The 15,709-nt window shown below is 57.1% G+C and overlaps 1 protein-coding gene across 1 annotated transcript; it reads left to right on the plus strand.

Moving 5' to 3' along the window:
- Positions 1 to 42: 42 nt before the first annotated feature.
- On the plus strand, positions 43 to 13,371 carry AQP1 (aquaporin 1 (Colton blood group)). Its single transcript, XM_004762581.3, has 4 exons — positions 43 to 509; positions 10,019 to 10,183; positions 10,458 to 10,538; positions 11,261 to 13,371. Exons 1-4 carry the CDS (start codon positions 120 to 122, stop codon positions 11,438 to 11,440), a joined length of 816 nt encoding a protein of 271 aa, XP_004762638.1. The 5' UTR covers positions 43 to 119; the 3' UTR covers positions 11,441 to 13,371.
- The last annotated feature ends 2,338 nt before the right edge of the window (positions 13,372 to 15,709 follow it).

The raw sequence follows: 15,709 nt of genomic DNA on the forward strand, positions 1-15,709 counted from the left end.
TCCTCTCCTCCCCCCACAACCACTCGGGGCCCTATAAATAGGCCCAGCCCGGGCTGTGGCTCAGCTCTCAGAGGGAGTCGAGCACCAGGCAGCGGTATCCAGCCAAGCCCCCTGCCAGCATGGCCAGCGAGTTCAAGAAGAAGCTCTTCTGGAGGGCCGTGGTGGCCGAGTTCCTGGCCATGACCCTCTTCGTCTTCATCAGCATCGGTTCAGCTCTCGGCTTCAACTACCCGCTGAGGAACAACCAGACAGCAGGTGCGCCCCAGGATAACGTGAAGGTGTCCCTGGCCTTCGGGCTGAGCATCGCCACACTGGCCCAGAGTGTGGGCCACATTAGTGGTGCCCACCTCAACCCGGCCGTCACGTTGGGGCTGCTGCTCAGCTGTCAGATCAGCATCCTCCGGGCTGTCATGTACATTATCGCCCAGTGCGTGGGTGCCATCGTGGCCACCGCCATCCTCTCGGGCGTCACCTCCTCCCTGCCCGACAATTCACTCGGCCGAAATGAGGTAAGCGGGATGGCCCCAGGCACTTGGGGCTCTGGCGGGGAGCAGAGACGGTTGGGGTTTCATTCTCCACCCATCGTGCAGATGGGGACACTGAGGAGCAGAGAGGATATTAGGTGGCTGGCGGTCATGTGGACTCGGGGCTGGAGCTCAGCTACATCTGCAGCCCGGAGCCCATTTTCTGCCAGGCACTGTGGGAGGCTGAGACCCAGACAACAGCCGTCTTGCCAATGTCCCCTGTGGGCATCTATTATAGGGACTAAGCTCTGAGGTTAGTCCCCCAACTAAGGTTGGGGCCAGCAGTTCCTCACCCCTCATCTGTAGTTTCTTGACCCCTCCTCAGCCTGCCGGGGTGGCCAACTCCCTCTTCCTGCAGCCTGGACCCTGGGGAGACACTGCCCACTGTCCCAAGCCACCCTGAGCCAGAGTCCCGGCGCATCTGCTCCGGGTCAGCAAGAGTGAACAGGACCCAGGTGGGAGGCCCCACGGGTCCCCAGCCCGCCCCGCATGCACACAGGTGCCCGAACACACCGCCTTCAAGGAGAAAGCCCCCCACCCCCACTCCTTGGCCCCCAGGAATTAGACCAAGCTGGGGGTGGAAGGGGAGAGAAAACCTTCTCTGGACTGTTGGCAGGTGGCCTTCCTGGATTGCAGTGTGGGGTGGTGGCTGGGGTGGGGACATCTGGCCTCCCGTCTGTACTCTGCCACCAGCCCCGTGAGGTGTGGCACATGTATTTGTGTGTGTGAACGGTGTGTGCACGTGGATGTCGGCATGGGTCTCCGGGCTTGTGTAAGCCGCGCGTTCCCGTGTGTGCCTGCTTCTGGAAGCACGTCTGCAAGCGCTCGTGCAGTGGTGTAAGCAGGCAGGGGTGAGCATGTACCTGTGTGTGCCCTCTGCTCCTGGCTCTAGTGGGGTCTGGGCAGGGGGCACGAATGGTGAGCAGATGTTGGTGAGTTGGGGGGAGGCTGCTGTAAAGAATTCCTCCCCAGCTGCTTAGCCCTGCTAACTGGCCGTTGGCGGCAGTTTCCTGCTGTCACAGACCAGGGCTTTTCCAACCCCTCGGCCAAGTGCAAACTCAGACCAGGCTTGGGCCACAGCAGGGGGAAATTTGGCCTGAGAGAGGCTGAGGAAGGCTTGGAGGGTGCCTTCCCAGGGAAGGGGAGAGACGAAGGAGCACCAAGGAGGAATCGGATCTACAGAAAGGAGGCTGGCCAGGGCAGGGCAGGGGGTGGGTGTACGGACACCGAGGGAGGTGGCCAAGGGCTCCTCAGAGACGGTGGCAGGCGATTATAGCAATTGTTCCCTTACTTCCCAGCCAAAGTTCAGAGCCTGGCGCTGCGGCTGGGGGAGGCTTGGTAAGGTCTGGTGCAGAGGGCAGCTGGCACGGCCTTGCCGCGGGGGGATTAGCACTTCTGGTGTCACAGTGACACCTTGCCCGGCCCCCTTGCAGAGCCAACTGCTGCTCGGCCCAAGATTGAAGATTAGCCTGCAGGCTGGAGTTTAGACTTTAGTCGGGAAAGATGTGGCCGAGGTGGGTGGAAGGGACCGGAGCTCTGACAGGCCGCGAAGCTCCAAGCCTCGGTCTCTACGGAAGGGCAGAGCCTGGTGCCCGAGGGGGTGGTCCCTGGGTAGGGTCAGGTTCACAGTGGGGTGTGATGGTGGGAGGTGGGGGGAAGGAGGTCCTCATAAGGGGAGGGGTTGAATCTCTGCAGACCTGCCCTATCTTGACCTACCTTCTCGAGGGACAGGCAGGACAGGCATCTGTTGGCCAACTTTGTGCTCTGATGTAGGCATCTTAGGTAGAGGCAGGGAGGGCGGCCGCCTGCTATGGTGTCGTGATCTGGCTGCACCCTGCTCCAGTGTCTTTTCCCTTCTCTGGCCTCTAATTTCCAGAATTACCTGGATGCCTGTGCTGGGCAGGTTGCTGATGGGGGAGAAAAAGGGACTGGCCCAGGCTGGGGTCAAGCCGGGTCTGGGAGGCACACACCAGGTTCAAGTCCTGTCTGCAGCTAACTTGTCGAGTTGCCCTAGAGCTGAGGACCCTGAGACTCCAAGAGGGAACCTAGGTCTCTAGATATTACTTGGCCCTGCCTGGACTACCAGCAAGCTTACATTGTAGACTTGAGTTTATTATCACTGTTCCCAGGAAGGTCTGGCTAAGACGAGTCCAAGCGGGGGGCACGCTGAACATAGGGGTACTGAGTGGTGGGGTGGGATGCAGGAACTGTCCTGTCTACACCGTGGAAGTTGGGGGTTCAGAAGTACAAGTGCTGGGCCTAGAAACAAAGCATCTCGCCCAGGGACTCCTGCAGATCCTGAACCCGGAATCTGAAGAGATCTGAAGGCAGCTGGCAGGTGGTCCCAATGCCTCAAGAGGGGCAGAGAGCCATCTATGCAGCGAGTGACACACTCTTTCCTCTAGGCTCTGAGGGAGGCTCCCACAGCCCCTTAGGCCCTGGACCCCACCCTGGCCCAAACCGAGGTGGAGCCCTTTGTTGGCATGGAGATTCCTAAGGAAAATAGGGAAAGAAGTGGCAGGAAGTGGTTGGGGTGAGTCAGGGGGTGTCCCCAGGGGCATAGTGGGGACAACTTTCTTCTCACTGAGTCAGGGCTTAGGATACGCCCTGGAGAGACCATGGGCCTCTGTCCCGCCTATAGGATCCTGGCTGGTTCTTAGAGCCAAACCCTAATTTCGGCCCAAAATGAGAGTGTTAGAGTCAGGGGTTGATGGCCTTATCTGGCCCTGCCCTACCCAGACACTACCATTCTTCATGCCAGCGGTCTCGCCTGTGTGGCCTTAGTTTCCATCTGTGAAATAGAGACACAGGGCGTGTCCAGGCTCTGCGAAATGAAAGATGCTCCCGAACCTCGGTGTCCTGACTGTTTGCCGGCTCTTTTTTTATTCTTCCCCTCCCTAGCTCATTCACCCATGCTCCCCGCAAACTGGACTGGGACTGCTGGCAGCCAGACGGGCGCTGAGTCAGCCAGCTCCCTACCCTGGGCGACCAAGGCCCCTGGTGGGCGAGATAAGCCCTTCGCACAGCACAGCGGCCTGTGATACCGGGCAGGAGGCAGGTGTGATAAGATGTGTCCGGGCGGCAAGGGAATTTCAGCCTCTGAGCCTTGGGGAGGGCCAGGAAGGCTTCAAGGAGGAAGTGCCATGGGACCCTGAATGTGGAGACAGGGAAAGGGCTTCCAGGCAGAGAAAGGGCATGAGCACAGGCAAGGTGGCAGTGGGAGGCCAGAGCCGGGGGGTTGCAGGGTGGGGTTGGTGGGAGGCTGGGGCTCTAGAGGGTGGATGGTCAGGATTGAGGTTAGTGTCTGCCTGTGTCTGAGAGGGGACTGGAGGCCTGGGATTTTAGCCCCCGAGGGGCTCAGGCAGGGCAAACCTTTCCTCTTTGTGGTCTTTCTCTCAGCCCTGCTGATTCTGGGCCTGACTGCCGGGGGACTGCCTCTGTCTGCTCCATCCAGGGCCTGATCTCAGCCCTAAACTCTCACCTTCCCCAGTTTCCTGGGCTCAGTTTCCCTAAGCACAGAGTGAAAGGGTTGTCCCTTCCCTGTTAGCCGCCCGCGCCCGCACTGGCCACGAGTCCTTCCAGGGTTGAGGGTCCCTCCACCTTCTTCAGAGTTGGGGGTGGTTTGGGGAAAGGGAAGCCAGTTTTCAGATGGACGTGCTTGGAGAGGAGGCTGGGGGCTGGGTGGAGGTGCCCTAGCTGGGACCTATAATTACCGGTTTCAGCCGGAACCAGATGAGAGGCGGGAGCGTTGTGGTGACTTCCCTCACCACGGAAAATTCTGAGGCGGTTTTCCCTGTGAGGGGCCTTGGAGTAGCCCTGCCAGGCCCATGCTGCCCACCCCAAAGCCTGGCCTTACCCAGGGCTCACTCTGGCAACGTCTTGTCTGAAAGGGGCGAGGCCGTGAGAGGGGACATAGCCTGCGGGAGCAGCCCAGTCTGTGAGGACTCGCCTTCCCTCCTGGCCCCCAGGTCACGGCCTCCTTCTCATGTCTTGAGCCCTTACTTCATCGCAGACCAATTCCACGGAGTGCCCCACAACCTGAGCTCAGCCGCGGAGTGCTCCCCACTTTCTCTAGGGCCCCACCCAGTGGGGGTTCCTCCAGCACCAGGGCTTTCCCCAGGCTGGACGGACATGTCCCACATCATCCACCCCATAGGGACTGGCTCAGGAAGGCTTTCCCTAAGAGCCCCTCGTTCTTGCTGGCAGAGCCTCCCTGGGAGTGGGGAAGTGGGGGGAGTGGGAGGGGCATGGTCCCTGCCCTCTGGAAGCTCCAGTGGGTCTGGGGCCTCCTGAATACTGGGGCTGAGTCAACGTGCCTGCAGGTGTGGGCAGGAAAAGGTCATGGTCAATGTCCCCTCAGCCAGGGCGTTTCCCCAGGAACTGGGGAGCTCCTTGATCTCCCATTGGTGGCTTACAGGGCTAAGTGAAGGGCCATCTTCATGTTACCAAGGAGCTGCACTCCAGTGGCGTTAAGAACCCCAACTCAATAGATGGTAGAAAAGACTGGAAAATGCCCTATTTCCAGCAGCAGCTCCTATCAGGGCCTGAAATCCTACCACTGGGACCATAGAGAGGCAGATACAATTGGGATGGGGCTGCCCCTGAGTCCATAAGGCCCCCATAAGTCCATAAGGGCTTGCGGGTCGAATCTGCCTGCTTCTGGCTGCTCTGGGAAGGAGATCCTGGAACAGGCTTTGTCCCTATTGAGGTCCCAGTCCAGATGGCTCTGTGGGCATCCTGCACTGACGATCCTGACCAGAAGGGTGACTGCAGGTCCTGGGGGCAGGGGTTCCATGTCAGGCCTGAAGGCATCCTGGGGCTAACATGTGGGCCAGTGCCTCCATTTTATTGATCAGGAAACGGAGGCCAAAGAGGCATTGAGATTGTTGGGTTGTTTAGCTGATCAGGGCAGGGCAAGAGCGGGCCCCCAGCTTGCCTCCTGGCCCTTCGTTCTTTCTTCTGCTCTAAAGTGCCCATACACACACGTCACTGACACACACACACACACACACACACACACACAGCACGGGGGAGGGGAGGCACACACAGGTGGGTGTAGAGCACATTTACGAGCCTGGGCAGTCCCACTCAGGCCCTGGGATCCCAGGAGGGTGGGATAAGTGCTTCTCAATGAGCCTCTTCCTTTCCCCGGCAGGAGGGTGGGGACTGCCCTGGAGTAAGGAAAAGAAGGAGGGAGGGAAGGAGGAAGCCATTGTTTTGTGTATTGTTTCTTGTCAGGAAGATGAAGTGGCTTCTGGGAGCAAATAAGGCGGCGCTGAAATCCACTGCTCACTCTGTCCCTCACGGGGCCGCCTTCCCTTCTCTACCCCTGTCCCTAGCTAGTGGTGGCACGTCTGCTGCCAGGGGACAGGATGGCACCCTCAAAAGTTCCACCAGAGGCCCAGCACGGTCATGCAGGGCCATGTGCCACAGAGAGACCCCCAGACACACAGAGCTCCCCCGTGGCAAGAGATGGCTCGGGTGTGATCGAGATTCTCAGAGACAGCTAGGACACCCGGGCTAACACATGGCCAGCTGGTCTGCGTGTCCACATGGGGGCTGAAAGCGAGGGGATATTCTCAAATTTGGGGTGCAGGGTTTTATGCATTTTCCCGAAATCAAGCTTGTTAATTGTGAGGCCCAAATCCTTCCCATTGCTGCTATTTATAGTGTCTGACTGCTTTAGTCTATCCATTTCTGAGAGAGGGCTGGTAAACTCTTCCACTCTGGTGGCTGAGTGACCAAATTCACCTGACAGAACTCTAGGCTATCTTGTTTGGCGCATACAGGTTTCGAACTTATGTCGCTCTTTGATAGACTTGTCATTCGATTATGATGTAATAGGCCTCTTAATGTCTAATGAAAAAGAAAAAGAAAGAGTCACACCCAGACACATACGGTCACCCCTAGATCCTGCAGACACCAGCCTATAAAGAGACACAGAGGCACACAAAGCGTTGTTTACCTGGAGGGACATGCACACAGGAATACCCACCAAGGAGTGACACAAGGAACCCACTGAGGTCCCGCTGACTGTGAGTGTTGAGTCCTGGAGGCAGTGGGCAAATAGGGCAGGCCTCGAAGTCTCCCCTCCCCTGTTTTTCAAGACTGGATGCTCAGCCAGGCCCGTTTAGGAACCTGCTGTTTTCCGAGGATGAGTCACCAGGGTGTCCAGGTCGAGTTGGGGCCCTGGGCCTAGGCAGCGACCTTGGTCATTCTGTCCATGGGCAGCAGGGATGGGTTGAGGCCCGCTGTCTAGAGAGCTCAGTCCCATATGCTCTCCCTGTCCCGCCGTCCCAGGGCCTGGGTCACACTGACCGCTTTAGACCCATCTTCCACCTGCTCCTCGGTCCAAGCTGGAAATAGTCAGGTCCCTTGGCTGGACCTGTAGATAGTCAGGATCCTTGGCTGGGATGAGGTGGCTTTGCTATCTCCTCCCAGGGTCTCAGCCCCCTCATCCATTACCTCACAGAGGCTTGTGCAGGCCTCCCCTTAAGACCCACGAAAACTAATGACTGGCCTGTGGTGCCCCAGCCAAAAAGCAGGTAAATCAGCCCTAAATCCAGAGAGCTTCCCTGGAGCCAGGCTGCTTCTAGAGAGGGTGGGAGTTCTAGAAAATTAGCATTCTCTGCTTCTTCTTTCACTATACGGCAAGTGTCTCCTCTGAGGTCCAGGCAGTAAGAAGAGGTCTCCCCACTCCGTTCTCACCAAGCTCCCAGGCCAGGGGTTTGAGGCACCCACAGAGGAGGCTGGAAGGTTACTTCCCGGCAAGAGTTACAGGCGGTTCAGTGAGAGCCTGATGGTGCAGCTGCAGAAGGTAATTCCAGCCAGGGTCTATGGGAAACTTCTTGGAGTCTGTGGGGTCTGAACTGGGCCTTGAGGGAACTTACCTGGATTTGATGTGAAAATGGAGAGCTTGCTTCTTTCTGATGCTTCAGATTCAATGTGGTCCTTATTCTGTTGTTCAAACTTATATTCATAAAACTAATGTGGGTTTTTCTCTTTTTCTTTTTTCTTTCTTTCTTTTTTTTTTTTTTTTTTGAAGGGGACTTAATCAGTGGCATGTAAGACTAAGCTCGGCAAAACTCCCTGGGAACGTGCGAACATTTTTTTTTTCAATACCAAGTGACCACAACTGAGATCAGCCCTATTTAAGCAATTGTTTCTGATTTAATGGGTTATAAACAATAACCTTATTTTGAGTTTTTACCTGCTTTCTTCTGGACATCCACTTTCAGCAGACCTTTAACTATCCCTCCCTTTCAGTACTGAATTATCAAGTTTTGCCCAATGTAAGTCATACAAGTGTGTTGGTGGTCAAAGGAGAAGTGTTCAGCAGACACTGAAGCAATCAGGGGAGGCTTCCTGGTGGTGCTGGTTGAGATGGCTATTGCGAGAAGAAGTTCATCAACCCATGTGGTTTGAGCTAAAGCTCTGGGTGGTCAGGAAAGGGGGTATAATGCAGAGTTCCCAGGGCAGGTGGCCACCCCCCCCTTTCCCGTAGACTCAGAGAGCTGGGCATGGCCCTGGGCCCTTGGCGCTGCTCACTTTGCATGAGTACCTGTGCCTTTGGGCTGAGCAGGGGCTGGGGTACTCAGACCTGGTTAAGAATTGGGGGAGGAGATGAGCTTGCCCAGGCCACGACTGTGAGAGGGTGGGGAATGGGGGAGGCTAGGAGGCAGGAGCCACTTAGAATGATGGCTCCATCAATCAGCGTGCCAGCCCTGGTTTCCGGACTCCTGCCAGCTAATAATTAGGCTGAGCCTGGAGAGCCAAGGAGAGAGCAGGAAGAGGAGCCTTGGGCTTCCTGAAGACTGTCAGGAGGGCAGCAGCAGGCGTGAGTGGGGATAGGCATTTCTGCAAGTCGGCCCCGTCTCATGGGCCTCACCTCCATGGAGCTCGTTATGGCTCCTGGCAGGCCTCACTCTTGTCTTCACAAGCCTATGCAGGGCCCTTCCCCTTCCCCCTGTCCCTCAGTCCAGCAGATAAGGTGAGAAAGAATAAGAACAAACCCACAGCAGTCCCGGTCCCTCCTGCCTCTGCAGCCCTTCCCAAATGCCCCGAGACCCTCCCCACCCCATTGCCTTGGAAACTCTAGCCACTCTGGAAAGTGGGCAGGGAAAGCTATTTTACAGATAGGGAAACTGAGGATCAGACTGGAGGAAGGCCATGGCCATGGCACCAGCAAGGGGGAGGGTCCCGACCTGAACACAGGGCTTCTGCCTCTACCACCCAACCTAGGGATGGTAAGAAAACTGGGCATTGCCCAGAGGTCTGGCTGGCCTGAGGGGTAACAGTTCTGGGGTCTGCCAGGAAAAGCCTAGAGCTGGGGCTGCAGCCCAGGGGAGGGGATGTGAGTCACTTTCCCTGTGACCCAGGACTGCAGACAAAGGCGGGAAGAGAATTGTTCTTGTAAGATGGCCTCAGGGTGGGGCTGAGAACACTCGGGGATTGGGGGGATGGAGGAGAGCCCCCCACCTAGGGTTTTATAAAATGCCCCTTGGCTTTAGAGGACCACCCCCTCTCCCTTCGTCTCCAGGACGAGACTTCAAGTTCAGGCTTATTTGGACACACCAGCTCTACCTGGAGGAAGCAGACTGCATGGCCACATCTGGGTGTCTCTGGCAGTAGGCCTTTGTCCATGCGGCTCAGCTCCCCTGTGTGGGTGCACCTGGCCCCTGGGACCCCCACAAAGGGGAGGGTGTGGGGGCTCCCTGGGGAGGGGTCTTCCTGGTGCAGCTGCGGGGGGAGGGCTCTGATGACCTCATGGCAGCTCCCATTCCCTCTTTTTCCATGAGTCATGTTTCTAAAAGCAGCCCAAGAGCAAGTGGCAGCCAGACGGTGGTGGCGGGGCCTATGCGGCCAGGGAGATGGGGGCGGGGGGCTGGTCCAGGAGGGAGGGGAAAACAGGGAAGGCAGAGAAGAAAAGGAAGAGACAGACAAGGTGGGGTAGGAGACAGAGGGTGGGGCAGCAAGGGAGACAGCCTCAAGGAGAGAAACTAAGGGAGCGGGGCTAGCTGACCAACGAAGACCCTCCCCAGCTTTGGGAGTTTTAGACGCAGCAGGGAATGGGGTGGAATGTTCTGGAATTGTGGGGTATGAAGCCATGTGTCCAGGTGGACCCTCCCACATGTGGGGCTTGCCCCTCCCCTCGGGTACTCCGGTCCCCCAGGATGCCCTCGCTGGCTGGAGCCAGAGGCAGAGGCCCCACTTCCTCACAGGCTTCTCCAGCCTCCAGGGAGAGCACAGAGGGTGGAGGTAGGTACCAGGGGCTGGGCTGGCAACTCCTCAATGCTATGAAAGGAACAAAGCCTGGTGTCCACTACCCATGCTGTGTGCTGGGGTGGGGACTGGCCCCCCTCCACTGGGCCCAGCAGGGGGGCTTGTGATGGGCTGTAAGGACACAGAGGTGCATGGGCCCGGGGTGGGCAGACTCTAGGACACAGTCCCCACCTTGCCTGCTCAACGAACCTTGCTGTCCCTCTTCCCGACAGCTGGCCCCTGGTGTGAACTCTGGTCAGGGCTTGGGCATCGAGATCATTGGCACCCTGCAGCTCGTGCTGTGCGTGCTCGCCACCACAGATAGGAGGCGCCGGGACCTCGGGGGTTCGGGACCTCTTGCCATTGGCCTCTCCGTGGCCCTGGGACACCTGCTGGCGGTGAGTGTGGGGCCTCCCCAGCTGGGAATGGGGAGAACAGGGCCAGGCAGGGCGGTTGGGGTACCCTGTCATGGGTAGGACACTGGGGCCAGGTTCTTGCTCTGAGAGGGCAGCATGGGGACCTCCTGACCATCTTTCTGGGTCACCGTGCCCCTGTTTTTCTGGGTCTGATTGTCACCTCCCTGTTCTCTCTCTGTGTGTCACGATGTCCCCTCTCCCCCTGTCTCTACTTCTCTGGATCTCACCCTTCTGCCTCCTACCCTGCCCCTCTCAGATCGACTACACAGGCTGTGGCATCAACCCCGCCCGGTCCTTCGGCTCCTCTGTGATCACACACAACTTCAAGGATCACTGGGTAAGGGGTCACAGGGCTATCCCCGGGGGGAGGCGGGTGGTTTTGGTGCTGAGTGACGGTCCCAGCTCCACCCTGTGGCATCCTCTCATCACGGAGGCTCTGGGAGACCGAAAGGGCCGAGGAAATCGGGAAAGCGTGGCCTGACATGGGGGTGATGGGGTACAGCGCCCCAGCAGCATGATGAGGAGCCAGACCCAATCGTGGCCCTGCCCTTACCCCATTCAGTGCGACACAGGCAAGCTGTCATTCTCTGAGCAGTGAAGTTGGGTGTCATGAACCCTACTTAACTCCCAGGGTGGCCTCTGGGACCGACGGCCTCACCGCCTATAGGTTGAGCGTAGCACAGTCAGCGCTCAGCAGTTGGAGCTGTTCTTCCTGTACATGTGACTGTTTCAGGCCACCGTTTATCAAGCTAGACCTTCCTGTGGCCCTTCTGACACTGGGGAGGGTGGGACAGGGTTGGCCCAGTCACACCAGGCACCCCGAGCAGGGGCACATGGAGGCAAGGAAAGGCCCACTGGCAGTGTCCTGGGATAGTGGATGTCTTGGGCCTGCTCTGCGAGCCCTGGAATCAGGACATTGGGCTTCAACACTGCCTGCCTCTAAATCCAGGCATGCCGTGTGGTGGTGGTGGTGGTGTGCCTCTCAGGGCAGATGTCCCTGGAGAGGAGAAGCCCAGGGTGTCGGTGGACAGCCCCTGAGCATGTCCGCTCTGTTCCTAGATTTTCTGGGTGGGGCCGTTCATCGGGGGAGCTCTGGCCGTGCTCATCTACGACTTCATCCTGGCCCCGCGCAGCAGCGACCTCACGGACCGCGTGAAGGTGTGGACCAGCGGCCAGGTAGAGGAGTACGACCTGGATGGCGACGACATCAACTCGAGGGTGGAGATGAAGCCCAAATAGAGAGGCCCTGGCCCGGGCACCCACGTGGGGGCGGGGCAGGGGCGGGCGGAGGGCGGGGAGGGGAAAATCCTGTTACAGACATTCTGACAAGCTGGCCAACGTCACTTCCCAAAGGTCCTCCAGATCTGCGTGGTCAAGCCTGGTTCGGGACTGTTTCTATCACTTTCTTTCTCTTTCTCTGTTTCCTGGCCTCTGGGCTTCCTGGGGACCAAGATTTATCAATCACTCACTCCCTTGAAGTCATGGAGGAGGTGAAAGAGAGGGACCTACCCTGCTAAGCTGTCCCCTCAGAGTGTGATGGAAGGTGTGCCAGGAAGTCCGCCTCATCCCAGAGGTGCTCCATGGCTCGCCTGCTACAGGTCTCTTGGGCACCGCCCTGTTTGCTTTGAGTTTTTGGGCGTGGCCCTCCTTCTGGAACAGTCCCTCTGCCTCTGAGGGTGCTCCAAGGGGAAGAGATCCCAGGAGGTGTATGGTAGGGCAAGTGGCAGACTGGCTTTATTCCTATGGTTTGGCTCGACCTCCAGCCCCACCTCTGCCCCCAGACTTGCTGCGTGACCTTGTGATGGTCCATATCTTTGGGCCCCTGTGACCCCATCTGTAGAGTGGGAGGGAACAGGGACAGGGAGAGCTCTCCAGGCTCGAGGCCTCTCCATTCTTTAAGTGTAGATACTCTGTGGGTTCTAGAAGTTGTAGTATGGACCAGCAGCTTTTCCACTTGCCCTGGTTCCTTCCCAAGGGGAGAGCTATAGCACATACCTGTGCGAACACAAGGACACAAGGACATATGCATACATGGTTCAGAGCAGTAGACCAACAGACAGCCCAGGTCATGAGAAGTCCATGTCCGCGGGGGAGCAGGGCTGACCCCTATGCAGCAGGGATGGGGTCCTCTGTCGCAGGAAGGTGTCAGATGGAGTGCAAAGGAGCAATACCCATGCTCCTTCACAGGGTTTTAGTCGTCCTTGCCCACCTATTGTTGCATCATCTTAATTGTCCTGTTCTTCGCTTCCTCCTGCCAGTGTAGACACAGGTCACGCTTATGCAGGTGTGTGTTTATTAAAGGGAAGTTCGTTATCAGAAGCCCCAAGCCTGAGGCCAGGGGACCATGATGCGGATCAGCCCATGGAGGCACATGGCCCTTGCTGGACGCTGAGGGGGGCTTCCAAGCTCCTAGCTGAAGCTAAGGGTAGGAAGGAGCAGATTCCCCCACTTATTGCTGAACTCCTGGTTGGAGGCATTTGGGGCAGCTGGGTGACCTGCACAGGCTTGCTATGTGACCCCAAGCCACAGGCTTCCCTTCTCATTTACCTGGGGGGATAGTTGTCTTTGGCCTTATGATGTAGCTCCCAACACCACTCCAGGACCGTCTCAGAGGAGAGAGTCTGCTTTGGGAGCAGTTGTCTCCATGGTCTGTCCAGTCCCACTGAGGCCAGAGCAGGTCCCCCAGCAAGCCTGTAGCCATCATGGTGAAAAAACTCAAGTGACTCCATCTGCAGATTATCTTAAAGCAGCAGGACAACCAGGGAACCCTAACTGGTCACCAACACATCGTAACATCTACACACTCTCTTCTCCATCATTCCCTGGCAGGGACTTCTAGCTCATTTAACAGATAAGGAAACTGAGGTCCAAGGTCCCACAGCTGGATAATGATTTGGCCAGGCCTAGCAGCCGAGGCCATGTCTCTGGCTACTCTCTGGACCGGGAGACTGGCCCCTCTTATTCCCAGCTGCTCGGTTTCTGTCTGGGCAGGGTCAGAAGCCAGGAGGGGCGAGGGGCGTGCTGGAGGGGAGGGGGTCAGGCCCACTTCCTGCTTGGTTCTGACTGCTGCCTGCCGGACCCCGCATCTGTCCGCTCTGCCTCTGTGTCTCTTTGGAATCGGAAGTTTATTCTATGTTAAGAAAATAAAGGAAAATGACTTATAAGGTCAACTGAGCTTCCTGTAGTTTTTCTTCTTTGGGTACTGTGTTCCTACGAAGGCTCTCGGGGTTGGAGAGGAGATGGCTGCCCACACTGCGGACCCAGTCTGAGGGGGAGTCGCTGCCTGCCTTCCTGCCCCGAGGGTCCCTGGTCTCAGTGGGTGGACACAGCCTCACCCCAGAGCTCCACCTGTGCAGATTTCTGCCCCTGTTAGGGGTCATTTTTGGTGACAGAGTACGAAAGACATGGGGGAAAGCAGGTTTGAAGTGTGACAGCCCCATCAAGACTTGGCCTCCTCAGAGGGTGGCCCAGGGAGCACCAGGGGCCACTCCTGTGTCCATCCTTCTGTCCCTCCACTCCCATTTCTGCCCCCGGCCACAAGTGTGTTGGATGGTGGGACCCAAGATTTGGTCAGGAGCTCACGCATCAGTACAGAGTGAATTTGTGCTGGGCACAGGTGATGCTTAGCTGGCTGGGAAGGGTGACCTGTGGTAGCTAAGGGGGAAAGAGCAAGTTAGCGCCTTGAGGCCTTGTGGGCCCCCTACCATCCTGGAAGCAGGTATCACACCTAGTGAGGGTGTGTGTTTTCCTGTGGAGGCATCTGTGGCTTGAGTCAGATTCCTGGCATGTCTGCTCAGGCAGAAGAGAAGAGAGGTCAGAATGGGCTGTCCTCTGCCCTGAAGGTGACAGGGAACTGGTCTGCATCTGCTTTTCCATTTGTCCCCATATAGTCTGGAGGCTGGTGTGGGCCCAGCAGGGCTCTGTTCAGCCTTCTTGAACTCACAAAACCCTTTCTGACTCAAGGCCTCTCTCAGAGTTGGGGACACAGCAGGTGTGGCTGTCCTTATTTGACAGAAAGGGAGATGGACACCCAAAGACAAGTCTGTGTTGCTGAGACTTGGACACAGGCCCCTGGTACCTGCCTCCCTGCCCACCACACACACACTGAGGGCTGGTTTCTCAAAGTGGAAACAACACTATTAGAAAACTGAGAGATGACTGCCCCCATTTACAGATGACACTGAGGCCCCTGAAGTTGAAATGATTGGCCCAAGGCCACACTACAGGGTGGTGGCAAAATTGGGATTTGAACCTTCTTTGCCTGGCTTCAAAGATTAGGCTCCTCCCACCATGAGGTGCTGGTCTGTTTTGTCAAGAACTCCATGAAGTTTGGTTCTAAGCCAGCCAGCCAGCCCATCTTCCTCTGCCTGGAGGGGGTTGAGAGGCAGAAGCAGGAAGGACAATGGCAGGCTGAAGTAACTCCAACACTGAGAGGAGTGCAGCTCACTCTGGGGCCACCACCTAGACTTGGTGTCTGCTTCTGACACTTCATCACCACCAGACCCCTGGCATCTCCCCTGGCATTGGCCACACCCCAGCCTCCCTGGAGCCCTCTAGGCCTGACTGCCCCTTTCTCTGGAGGGAACTGTCTGCTAAACTTGCTTATCCAGAGGTTGCCCTCTCCCACAAGACTATATGGGAAGGGGAAGGGCAATGCTGCTCTCTGAGGGAAAATAATGCCCAACGAAGAAGCTTCAGATGCCCTTCCAGGCCTGGGGACAAAGACTTCAGGGTGAGGCTGCCCCAGGTGTCCTCTCATCTTCTGGCCCACAGGTTCAGAACTTCAGACACCCCAACTCCCAAAGGTCAGCCCCCATCTGCTCTGCTTGCATTTTGTCCAACCCAGCACAGAGAAGAAGTTTTGCAGGAAAAACTGGAGCTAGAGCAAGGCTGGGAGAGCAACCAGAGCCCTTGTCTATTTTCTTCATCTAACTTTAACGAAGAGAGTACATTTCCTGGAAGATTCCATGACTCAGACTTTGTCTGCCAGCTGCCAAGAATTCAAGTGAGCACCCACATGAAGTGCTCTTGTGGGGATCATCTATCATACCCCTTCAGCTGGCTGCCTGCTGGGACTCCCCCGTGGTCTAACAGAGATTTGCACATGGAGGTGGCTCAGTGGGCCTGGAAGGCTGTGCCGTCTGCACTTGGTCCCAGAAGAAGCAGGATGCAATCTAGCGGTCATTGAATCCTAGAATATTTGTCCCATCATTAAACTCACAAGAGCAAAACGTTGTGGTTCCACACTCACCCCACTGGTTCTGAGACCAAGGATCCCTGGCCCAGATTGCAGGATTTTTCCAAAGGCCTTTGGAGGGAATGTCTTCCAGGGGCCTGTGATGAATGCTCAGATCAACCTGAGATTGCCTTTACACCACACACACATATATATGACTGGGTCAGTCTGTGCTGGGTTTCCAAATATGCAGGAATCTGGGGTCCTCGTAGACCCATTGTTCCCTTTTGATAGTTCCCTTTCCCCTCCAGGATCAAAGGGATTCCTCTTCT

Source organism: Mustela putorius, unplaced genomic scaffold (genome assembly GCF_011764305.1).
Source record: "Mustela putorius furo isolate JIRA1106 unplaced genomic scaffold, ASM1176430v1.1 tig00003845_pilon_pilon_pilon, whole genome shotgun sequence".
Lineage (NCBI taxonomy): Eukaryota > Metazoa > Chordata > Mammalia > Carnivora > Mustelidae > Mustela > Mustela putorius.